The following is a 12882-nucleotide window of genomic DNA, read 5'->3' as shown; positions in this document are numbered from 1 at the left end:
CCATATATGCCCAACAAGGTCAATACATGACTTGATTGGTAGCTCATTGCTAAAACAATCAGTAGACCAGACAAAGGCTTGGGTGCATACAGCCAGTGGAAGTAGAGCTCCCCCCTGGTGGCTCGCTCCTGAGCCTGCAGCAGAGCCTGTCTGTAGACCTCGGAGGTGTGGGGCTCGGACAGAGCGAGCTGCACCACGTCGGGGAATGGTCGCTGCTCCAGCTGGTGGCCGTTCAGAGACAGGAACTCCTGGAACTGACTGCGCACATCACTGTTCTGGGGGGGGGGGCAGAAATAACAGATGCACATTTCAATATCATTTGGTATTTTGTGTAAATTTATAGCTTGCTGCTCTTCTTGAAATTTTATCAACATAAAGTCTCTCCATCCTTATAACAGAGATCATGTCCGTCAGCCACAGTTGAAAAGAAGGTGAAGAGGGGGACTTCCATTCCTTTAGAATATGCTTTCTGGCAACAGTTGTACCCAGTGTCAGAGACTGCTGCACAACTGTAGGAAAGTCCAGAGAAGTCTCCGAACAGCCGAAGATGGCGAGTTCTGCCTCTGGCTGAAGGGTTATTTTGTAGGCCTGGCTTAGAGTACCAGTCAAATATTTTGGCCCAGAATCCCATCAGTGAAGGGCAGAACCAGAAGGCATGAGAGACAGTGCCCTCTGACGCCTGGCATCTGTCACACATAGGGCTTTCACACCGGCAGGGCTCCGTGCCGGGTCCGGTTCCCGAAACCAAATTTGAACCGGCCGGCGCGTTCAGACCGAAACAATAATTGGTTCAGAACCTGAAAATTTGGTTCTCAGCGGAACCAAACGATAGTTGGTTTTTCCTTGGGAACCGTGACATCATCAGTGGGCGTGTCTTATTCTAGGCTGTGAAAACGAGCAGGAAGGAGAAGAAGGCAGTGACAACATGGAGAAAAAGAATTTGCAGTGGTCTGCTCGCTGAGGAAACCAAATGTTTAGTGGCGATTTGGGCATCTACCGAATTTCAAGAAAAGCTAGAAAGCAGTACAAGAAAGAGCACGTTGTATGCCGAACTTGCGGAAGAGATGGCCAAGGCTGGGTTCACTCGAACGCCAGACCAAATAATTAATAAACTTAAAAAACTGAAGAAGGACTACAGAATAATGTCCTCCCACTTTGGTTCCGCTTAAACTGGTGTGAACGCGGGCTGGTTCACCAGAAAGCACCAAGGTTCTGAGACTCCAGAACAGAACCAGAGCCAGAACCAGAACCGTGTCTGTCTGAAAGTGGTAACAGTGGTGAGACAGAGGGAGGATCTTGTTATGTTAGAATATGTTAGAATGTATGTAGAATATGTATGTATTATATGTATATATATATAATACATATATATAATATAATATATATAGTATAGTATATATATATATATATATATATATATATATAGTATACGGTAGTATATATATATAACATATATATAATATATATACTGTATAATACAATGTATGTATTGTACATATGTAGAATATGTTAGAATGTTATGTTATCTTGTTATGTTTAGAATAGTGAAGGAATTGTGTAATGTTACTTTGCGTGGCCTGGTATCACAGATGTGGGAGTTAATATCTCTGCTAATTTTTTACAAACTACTACTGCTCACTTCCAATGAATCATGTTCCAATTACCATATCTGCACTTTTGCAAGTACTAGAAATTAGGGCTGTGGCGATTCACTTATCTCCCGATTCGATACTATCACGATTCTTGGGTGCCGATTCGATTTATATTGCGATTCTTAAGTATTGCGATTCTACGATTATTGCGATTCGATATTACGATTTATTGCGATTTTTGTTTATTTTTTTCTTTTCTTTTTTCAGTTTGTTTGCTTTTTTACACTAGATTAGAACATGGGAAAAGTTTAATCATACACTAGAGACTGTATATTATATATCATGAGTAGGGCTGGGCGATATAGTTAAAAACAGGGGCGGACTGGGATCATAATTCAGGCCGGGCATTAGATACCAAGCAGGCCAGGCCGGTATGGGCCGACGCGCGTGAAATTTGGGCCGTTTGAAGCCCAATTTGACAATGAGATGCACCCACTTTAACCCTGAAGTGTAATTATTACTTCAGACTAACTAATAAGTAATAAAACCACTAGTAAACCAGTAGGCGGCGCCTGGCCTGCTGTTTAGTGAGTGGCCTGACTGCAAGCACCAAAAAAAAAAAAAAAAAAAAAAAAACATTTTTTTTTTTTTTTTTTTTGCGATTATCGATTCTGGAATAAAAGATCGATTCAAAAAATCGTGACATTAAAAATCGCGATACTTAGGTGAATCGATTTTTTCCCCCACCCCTACTAGAAATCTCGCGCACTACACGTGCTTGATTCCTGGGATCGCATACACAGCTCAGCCGCTTCCCGGGCCTCGCCCGCAGCTCGGCTGCTGCGTGTCCTCGCCTGCTTTATTGGCATGCGCAGCGCACAATTGCTCAACTTCGCATCACTGATGACATCACTCACTGATGACATCACAATTGCTCAAGTGACCATCACTGATCACATCATGGAGTGCTCGAGTGACATCACTCAGCGCAGTTGCTCAACTTCGCATCACTGATGATGACGTCAGTGAGTGATCAGTGAGTGATTATGCACATTGCATAATTAAGACTTCACAGTTTATTTGTAGATTTAGAATTCAGTCACGGCGACCTTCATCAGAATGAAGCAGGAAACGACAGAACACTAAATAGTAGGGCTGTGCAATAAAATCGATACGGCAATATATCGCGATACTTTCTTCTGCGATAGTGTATGTATCGATATTTCCCATATCGATTTTTTTTTGTAGAATATGTTAGAATGTTATGTTATCTTGTTATGTTTAGAATAGTGAAGGAATTGTGTAATGTTACTTTGCGTGGCCTGGTATCACAGATGTGGGAGTTAATATCTCTGCTAATTTTTTACAAACTACTACTGCTCACTTCCAATGAATCATGTTCCAATTACCATATCTGCACTTTTGCAAGTACTAGAAATTAGGGCTGTGGCGATTCACTTATCTCCCGATTCGATACTATCACGATTCTTGGGTGCCGATTCGATTTATATTGCGATTCTTAAGTATTGCGATTCTACGATTATTGCGATTCGATATTACGATTTATTGCGATTTTTGTTTATTTTTTTCTTTTCTTTTTTCAGTTTGTTTGCTTTTTTACACTAGATTAGAACATGGGAAAAGTTTAATCATACACTAGAGACTGTATATTATATATCATGAGTAGGGCTGGGCGATATAGTTAAAAACAGGGGCGGACTGGGATCATAATTCAGGCCGGGCATTAGATACCAAGCAGGCCAGGCCGGTATGGGCCGACGCGCGTGAAATTTGGGCCGTTTGAAGCCCAATTTGACAATGAGATGCACCCACTTTAACCCTGAAGTGTAATTATTACTTCAGACTAACTAATAAGTAATAAAACCACTAGTAAACCAGTAGGCGGCGCCTGGCCTGCTGTTTAGTGAGTGGCCTGACTGCAAGCACCAAAAAAAAAAAAAAAAAAAAAAAAACATTTTTTTTTTTTTTTTTTTGCGATTATCGATTCTGGAATAAAAGATCGATTCAAAAAATCGTGACATTAAAAATCGCGATACTTAGGTGAATCGATTTTTTCCCCCACCCCTACTAGAAATCTCGCGCACTACACGTGCTTGATTCCTGGGATCGCATACACAGCTCAGCCGCTTCCCGGGCCTCGCCCGCAGCTCGGCTGCTGCGTGTCCTCGCCTGCTTTATTGGCATGCGCAGCGCACAATTGCTCAACTTCGCATCACTGATGACATCACTCACTGATGACATCACAATTGCTCAAGTGACCATCACTGATCACATCATGGAGTGCTCGAGTGACATCACTCAGCGCAGTTGCTCAACTTCGCATCACTGATGATGACGTCAGTGAGTGATCAGTGAGTGATTATGCACATTGCATAATTAAGACTTCACAGTTTATTTGTAGATTTAGAATTCAGTCACGGCGACCTTCATCAGAATGAAGCAGGAAACGACAGAACACTAAATAGTAGGGCTGTGCAATAAAATCGATACGGCAATATATCGCGATACTTTCTTCTGCGATAGTGTATGTATCGATATTTCCCATATCGATTTTTTTGCACAGCCGTGATAAATAGGTTAGTCATGATGACATCATCAGTGATGTCATAAAATAAAGATTTCATTGTGACATCATCAGTGATGTCATAGTCTGGAAGAAGTCATCACAAAAATCCTCACAAATCTAGACGCCACTTTGGCAATTTTATGTATGATGATGATGATGAAAATTGGGAAGGGAACAAAGGAGAGCCGAAACATGGTAGGCAGCAGCTCTCTAAATGGAGATGATCACACTAACTGGCATATTTTGGGGGAGACAGTAGACAAACACCATATCTATTTCATCCACAAAATGCTGTGGGGTGGACAATGTAAAGAGATGGAGGAGGCTCATATCACAGCAGAGTTAGACACAGTAAGAGAGGCTATGCTGACCTCTTTATCCAGAATGCTTCCATACTCCACGTAGTCGTTGATGAGGTGAGCTGGACCCATTATTTGGGCCTTGGTCCTGACCCAGTCCAGAGAAAACATGAGCGAGTACAGCTCCTAGAGAGAGAGAGGGTGTGGCACGTGTGTGTGTGTGTGTGTGAGAGAGAGAGAGAGAGAAAGAGAGAGAGAGAGAGATGGGAAGGAGAGACAGAAAGAATAAGATAGAAACAGAAAGGAAAGAAAGAGGCACAAAGAGAGTAAGACATAACTAGCAGAACAAAGAGTGCGATGCCTGCACGTGTGTGTGTTTGTTACCTGGGAGAGGTTGGCTTTGGCCATGTGGTAGGTGAGGAATCTGATCCAGTAGAGACACTCTGTGTCTCCTGAACTGGGAGGACCCTCTCTGTAGTACTGCTGGTACTGACGCACCACCTTGGTGTGGAGGCTCTGCCACACACACACACACAGTCCAGTGTTCGTCATTCTTTCACTCAATTAAATAAAAGTAGTGTGAAAACTTTCACTTTTCTCGTATTTCACACCTGAACTGAGGGGGGATATAGAGTGGCATATTGTTTTTGGATAATTTGACTTCAATGTGATATTTATTAGAGAGAGACAGTGATAGGAAAACTAACAAATTATTTTCTTGAATAGTAACTGCATTATTACTCAATTTGAATTAGAAATGTATTAGATTACTTGTTACTGGGAAAGTATACGAAGATGACTGTAATGCCATAGCCTTACTACCCAAAGTATCTAGCCTGAATAAGAAATATAACTGGGAGTGGCTCTGTTCCATTCCAAGTATGACATGTCACATTCTTCTAAGCTGTTTGAATGTGCATAACATTTTAAATTTGAATGTCACTGCTAACCACTTGTTTGGCTACTCTTCAAGGACAGTATAGAGTACCGCAGAGATTACGTATTTTTGTAGGCTTAACCAGAAATCGCCGTCATGTTGGTTCGTCAGGGGAAAAGTGCATACGGTTTTAGAATGGGGATTTCACTGAAATGCATCAAATAAGGTCTGTGGTTAACAAAAGTTTATGGGAGCGGTAATTTGGGTTCAGCAGGATAATCTTCATGAATGTTAATCACTTTTATGCCTTTTGAAGCGTTTTCTAAAAATCGCGTTTTAAAAAAAGTCATAAAAGTTATTCACATCTGTGAAGATGTGAATCACTGCTGAACCCAAATTACCGCTCCCATAAACTTCTGTGAACCACATACCTTATTTGATGCATTTAAGCGAAATCCCCATGTTAAATGTCTATAAGAACTCCTTTATCCCCTGTGCCATACTAGCACTGAATAAATAAATGAATCTGTTTTGTATGGCGTGCTGTGTTATGTATAGGTTAGGTAATATTTTAGGTAGGTAGGTATTTCTAGGTATTTAGATAGGTAGGCATTTTAGATTGGTAGGTATTTTGTAATTTGTTTATCCATGACAAGCTGCTGCTATCTGCTAACTTGCACCATGTATGATGTATGTTCTATGTTCTATGTTCTATATGTTTTATGGTGTGCTGATTGTGCACAATACGTAACATACTGTATATGCTGTGAAGAGAAGCCAAAGACAAATGTCCACTCAGGTGGACAATAAAGTAAATCAAATCAAATCAAATCAAATAAATCCCCATAGACTTTTCCCCTGACGAACCCAAGCGCTACTTCCGGACTCATTCCTGCTGTGATCTATTGCTATTGCTAATTATTGTTCATTAAAACAAAATAAAGCATTTCTAAATAAGGCAAATAAAGCAACATTTGCATAATTTTTTATTAAACTTACAATGCTTCTTAGCTGTTCTTCTTGTTTAATTGACTATAATAAGCTGACTGACAACAACTTTGAAAACCAATAGCTTAACCTCCAGTTTGGAGAGACTGTGTCCATGCTAACCTCTAGCTGGGAGCGGTTCTGCTCAGCCAGGAAGTCGAGCTGCAGGTCGTGGAGGTAGTACAGGTAGGGTCTGTGGTGACAGTCCCTGAAGAGCAGAGACTTGTTCACAAACTCCTGCAGAACATCTTCCACCTCCTCCGGCTCCAGGTCCCACAGAACAGACAGCACCTGCGGGGTCACTTTGTTGTTTTATACAATACGGTGTGTAAACAGTGCAAGCCTATCAGATCTATTGAATCTACCCTGGTATACCTTAATCCAAGGGTTTTCAAAGTGTGGGAGATTGAGCGTCCCATAAAAGAACATAGACTGCTGCGCGCCCTTCCCCCCATTTATTATTGCCATTATCACTATTATTGTTGTATTATTGTTCTATGTCACTGTCTTTGGCTTGTCTTATTGCTTTACTGCCTTATTGCTTCTCTTGTTTTCCTGCACCTATATGCCCTGTTATTTTGCACTATGTTGTAACGGAGTATAGACGGTTTTCACCAGAGCGCAACCCCACAGCACTTCCTTTTTCTCAGCATTCGGCAAACTGCAGAAATATTCACTCGACATCGTTACTTTTGTTTTCGCTGCTCAGCTGTATAGACGGTTTTCACGGAATGGTCAGTCCTGCACTTGAATGTTTTTTTTTCTTTGATGTCCATAGCAAACACTGCAACAGGAAGTGAGCGGGGGTTCAATTTAGGATGTTTTTGTTGTCAAGTTAAAACCGTCTATACAGCACAAGAATTTCACACGTGATACTTGTACTATGGAGTGACAATAAAAATCTTGAATCTTGAATCTTGCTTCACTCGGGCATAACAAGTTCCAAACATTTTGTAAACATCTTTATCCTATATTCTTTAAGATTTTACAACTTCTTTATCCTTCTTTTTTCAAATATCTTCTTTTAAACATTTTATACATCTTTATCCACTCTGAAGGACCTTTAATAATACTTTTTTTAAACACCTCTTTATTATAACTAGCGGGATACCCGCCCCGTGCAGTGTAGAGTGTACTGTAAATGTTGCGTTCTCTGCATGTTCAACCCCTTTGCGATTTTCTTTTCCTGGAGGGACTGCATAGGGGTTGAACATGCAGAGAACGCAACATTTACAGTACATTCAATACACTGCACGGGGCGGGAATCCCGTTAGTTATAATAAAGAGGTGTTTTTAGCTGCCGATTCTGGCTGTCCCGCCATTTTGGTCATCCTGGACTTAACGGCCGACTTTGACACTGTGGACCACTCAATCTTGCTGTCACGCCTTGAGCATCACGTTGGTATCAAGCTGGATTGAGTCCTACTTGTCCGGCCGGACCTTCTCAGTGCAGCTAGGAGAGTTCTTCTCCTCTGTGGCCCCCCTTACTTGTGGGGTACCCCAAGGGTCAATACTGGGCCCTATCTTCTTTCTTCTTTACATGTTGCCTTTAGGCTCAATCCTAGCAAAGCAAAACATGTCCTTTCATTGCTTTGCTGATGACGTCCAAATCTACCTGCCCCTAAAATCAAAAGGGAAGTTGGCACTCCAGCCATTGCTTGATTGTCTGACTGACATCAAGACCTGGATGAGTGCCAACTTCCTGAACCTAAACGAGAGCAAGACCGAGATCATCTTATTCGGAAATGCCTCTCCCATCCCCTCCGTCAATGCCCTAGGTCCCTTTGGCTCTAACATCCGCTCCTCCGTTAGAAACCTAGGAGGGATTTTTGATTCCGATTTTAAATTTACCAAACAGGTCAGCTCCGTGGTCAAAACCAGCTTTTTTCAGCTTAGGCTCCTAGCCAAGACCAAGGCATATCTTCCCCGGAGCGACCTAGAGAGAGTAATCCATGCCTTTATTACAACTCGGCTGGACTACTGCAATTCGCTGTACGTTGGCATCGACCAGTTGTTGCTCCGTCGCCTTCAACTGGTCCAAAACGCGGCCGCCCGTCTCCTAACCGGCAGCAAGAAGCGAGACCACATCACGCCAATCCTGGCCTCACTCCACTGGCTCCCGGTCCGCTTCCGCAATCCCTGCTCAAAACGCACCTTTTCTCCCAGGCCTTCGACCTGAGTTGAGCCTTGCCCCTTGGCAACCTACTGTACCTCGTTATTTGTTTTTATTACTTGTATCTGCTACATTGCACCGCACCTTGTCCTGTAGCAGTGTATTCTGCACTTGTCATTTTCTTCCATATTTATTGTTTTATCTGTGAAGCACTTTGGTCGGCTTTGTCGTTGTAAACGTGCTCTATAAATAAAGTTGACTTGACACGCACACACGCACGCGCGCGCACGCACACACACACACACACACACACACACCACGTGGCATATTTAGCTTAGGCTCTAGTAGTTCGAATTTAACAAGGAACAAGGGATGAGGAGGACAGAGAAGGCATGAAGAGAAAATAAGGATAAGAGGAAAAATATGAAGCACTAAGCCAAAAGTATGAGAAAAGGCAAAGTGATAATAGCATTATTGAGGATGAGGAAGAAAGGAGAAGAGAAACGATGAAGGGAGGAAAAGAAAAAATTTAATAAAAAATGAAATCGCAATTTTTTCCGCAACTCCGCAATTTTTGCCAGTTCCCGCAATTTTACCGCAAAAAAAAATCACATAAAATGTCGCAAATTGCATCGCAAATTTTGAGAAAAGCCGCCGCAAAATGAAGCATTTATGATCGCAATAATCACAAAAAAACTCCTGGAGGGACTGCCTATGGACTCTATCTGCAGCCAGGCTGGCCAGCACGGACAGACAGTTCCCCAGTTGCCCCATAAATCTTGTAAGATTCATCGGAAATAGCTCCCCAAAAGATACAAAACATGAGCATATATGTGGTTGATGTACATACAAAGAACTGCCGCGATCAGATTTGTGAAACGCATTTTTTTTTTTTTTTCCGCTATTTCCGTCTCCCTGGTTTCTCCTCTGACATCCTCAACAGAGGCAGCCAGACTGCGGGCGCTCCGCCTCCGGCTGATTTGCGCAGTAGAAGCTGCGCAGCCATTGTGCAGCCAGCATGGCCAACTTAAGTTGGCTGGGCATTTTCTTCTCTCTGATTTTTCCGCGGCACATTGCGCCTCCCCTGAAGTTGGCTCACACTTTGAAAACCGCTGTCTTAATCCAATGCCCTTGTTGTGTAGTCAAACCTTGGCAGGGATTTTTACATCCTTCTCCAGCACGGTGAGGTCCTTGTAGAGCTCTCGGTGTTCGTCAGCCAAGACCTGGATGCTGGCATCCATGGCCTGGTCCAGGGCGTCATAGTCGTAGGAGGACGACTTCCTGATACGCTTGAACTGCTTCTGCTGCAGCTGCCGCAGGTAGTAGGACCAGCGACTGGGGAAATCTCTGAGGAGAGCCCCGATCAGGGACACCACCAGAGGGGAGCCTGGGGTGGGATGAGGGGAAAGAGGGAATATATCAAATGAGATCAGAGATATTTTTTTATTCACAAAGTTCTAAGTGTGGATGTATCTGTTTTCAAGGGCCTACAGTGTTGAGGAGCAGTATTTGACCAGCCAACTGTGTGTGTGTGTGTGTGTGTGTGTGTGTGTGTGTGTGTGTGTGTGTGTGTGTGTGTGTGTGTGTGTGTGTGTGTGTCAGTTTACATACCTTTACACTCTCTGACAATGCTGCGAGCCTCGTCAGGTAGTCTCTGGTGTTTAATGTTGACGTACAGAGAGAGAATCTCCATTGCCTTGTCTTCATCCAGACCGCTCTCCACTGCCACCTCATACTTGGCACCTGCATACACGGCACGCACACAGAAGCACAAGTACACGTACAGAACAGACATGTTTATAGGCCAAATAGCCTTTTCAGGCAGATTAAAGAAAAAGCCCTAGACTCTAGAGGTTACATCAATCAGTTAAGTTTAACTTTGGTTTGCATATACCACATTTTGACCACCATAAAAAACAAACAAAAAACAATCCAACAGACAACTTCCAACCCTCCAAATCAAAATGCACATGTAAGTTAGAATACTGCTGAAAACACAAAATATTGTGTACATACCACTAACAGAATCAGCAAGGCTTCTGTCTCTGGTGGTCAGAAGTATGCGACACTGGATATCAAACGCCTTCAGCACTGTACTGTCCCAGATGTCATCCAGAATCAGCAGACATCTGCAAACGCAGACAAACTGTCAGAGATCACAGCCTGCTAGGCCCGGAGCTGAAATCCATCAAACCAGGACACAAGGTTTCTGCCCAGTGGCTATTACTGCAGTGGACATACTTTCTTCTTTTCTTTTTTAGCTCCTTTTTCAATCATTATTTGCTGCTCCTATATTTCAACTGTGTTTCTGATACCGTGTTTCCTATACATTCATTTCATTCAGTTGAAGGGTGGTCCCCCACAGCTGCAAGATTACACCCACACAAATAATCATAAATAAATAAATAAATAAATAAATAAATAAATAAACAAACAAACAAACAAACACATACATACATACATACATACATAAATAAATTAATAAATACAATCAAAATCCATCGTCTATTATTATTGCTAAGCCTGAGAGGGAATTATGAACTTATAATGAAAACATTTTTGAAAATGGTAAAGGAAATATTGTTGGTAGTGTTTTTAGAACTTAAAGGGACTGTGGACAGCTCACTCTAAAATCTACAATAAATATTTTTCCTCTCACCTGTAGTGCCATCTATCCATCTAGATCGTTTTGTGTTAGTTGACTGAGTTTTAGAGATATCGACCCAAGATATTTCTGCCTTCTCTCCAATACAATGGAACTGGATGGCACTCAAAGCGCCAAAAAAAAAAATGTGTACCCCCCCCCCCCCCCACCTGTTTGCTAATCTTCTGCTATTGCATCTTCTGCTAAGTCAAATTCCTCATTTGTAATATAATTACTCACTATGGCTATTAGATTATCTGGAATCTATTTGCTGATAACTCCTGTATGCACTGCTAGCAACCATATTAGTACACCTCTGCTGCAGCATTGTTCATGCTGAAATCCTCAAGCCCAAACCCCTTGCGCTGGATACTATACTGTAGCTATGAAATATTGAATCTTGATATATACTGTAGCTATATATAAGTGTTACTGCACAAAGTGCATCATGTTCAGTCTGAATCAAACATCAATCTGAATGTGCTAAATCACCTGGGATATCTGCGCAGCATGAGGAAGCGTAGGCGCTCCTTGACCTCGTCCAAGGAGCTGGGAGGCCGGTGGACAGACTGGGGATCCTGACTCTGCTCCAGACGGAAACACAGCGACTGGATCTTCACCAGCAGGTCTGGCTTGTCCACCTGGCCGATGGACAGCCAGTGGACTCCTCCAGGAAAGCACTCTGCAGACAGAGTCAATGAGGAGGAGGCCAGAGGTCAGAGGAGCTGACCATTAAGGCAACCATGTTTCAAACTGTCATGCATCAGAAACAGTGCTATCAAAATGGACAACTATCAATCATCTATCTATGATAATACAACACTATCTTCTAAGATAATGAAGTCCATCTATAAAACTCAATGTGTAATCTGTAAATACTATCTTTGGTACCATCTTGGTTAAATTAACAATGTTATTTTGTATGTGTATTCTATTGTTGTATTCTATATCTGTTTTTAACCAAATTATTTCTTCAACTGTGCTTAATGATTTTTGGCAGTTTTCAAAATGATGTATGATGATAGTAAGGGCAAAATAACTAGTATAGCGCTTACATTTCTATACTATAAATTAAACAGATTAAATAGATTATAATAATCTTCTCAACAACAGAGATTACACTATATGTGAAAGGACATTAAAATATCATGTGTAATCGAATAACAGCTTTTTCTCCCTAGTTTTCCTGACTTATTGTGCAATTCCCAAACTTTTCTAGGTGTAGATTATCACATTTATTTTCCAGGCATGTTGTACAATTCCCAAAATGAAAATAATCACATTCATTTTCCACAGACCTGTCTAGGAACCCTGTCAGTCTGAGAGCGTGATACTATCCCTTTATATCTGTAATGATTGTCGGGTAAATAAATATCCTATTACCGGTATTTACCTTCAATGAGCGCGTGGTCCCGGACAGCCTCAGCAGCCAGGATAGACTTGCCCGAGCCAGCCATGCCAAAGACAGTAACCCAGCCGGACTCTTTCTGGAGCTGGTAGAGTTTCTGCCTGATCCGGTTCACCAGCTCCGGTCTGCTAACAAACACCACGGGCCTCTGGGGCACGCCGCCCTCGCTCAGCACCGTCTGGACTGTGGGACCAACAGGAAATGGATTGACAGAGAGAGGGAGGGACAGGAGGGAGGATTAAAAGCAATCACCACCCTGTTAAGATACACAGACTGTGTTTGTGGAAGTATATTGTATCACCGTGCATCTTTTTCTTTACAAAAACAGCACAAACAGGCATGCACAACAACAAAACCAATCCCTTACAACTGGTT

General features: G+C 42.2%; 1 protein-coding gene across 1 annotated transcript in view; it reads right to left on the bottom strand.

The window, feature by feature from the left end:
- apaf1 (apoptotic peptidase activating factor 1) overlaps positions 1-12882 on the bottom strand; it is a 129868-nt gene that overhangs the window by 113038 nt on the left and 3948 nt on the right. The window contains exons 4-12 of the mRNA XM_083632314.1: positions 12493-12690; positions 11592-11781; positions 10472-10584; positions 10067-10198; positions 9604-9842; positions 6466-6633; positions 4863-4994; positions 4551-4664; positions 91-275 (exon numbers count right to left, since the gene is read on the bottom strand). Coding sequence (XP_083488440.1) covers positions 91-275; positions 4551-4664; positions 4863-4994; positions 6466-6633; positions 9604-9842; positions 10067-10198; positions 10472-10584; positions 11592-11781; positions 12493-12690 — 1471 coding nt within the window. The remainder of the gene's footprint in view (positions 1-90; positions 276-4550; positions 4665-4862; positions 4995-6465; positions 6634-9603; positions 9843-10066; positions 10199-10471; positions 10585-11591; positions 11782-12492; positions 12691-12882) is intronic.

The sequence above is a fragment of the Poromitra crassiceps genome, assembly GCF_964638095.1.
Source record: "Poromitra crassiceps genome assembly, chromosome: 2".
Classification (NCBI taxonomy): Eukaryota; Metazoa; Chordata; class Actinopteri; order Beryciformes; family Melamphaidae; genus Poromitra; species Poromitra crassiceps.
This window is presented reverse-complemented; position numbering and strand designations above follow the sequence as displayed.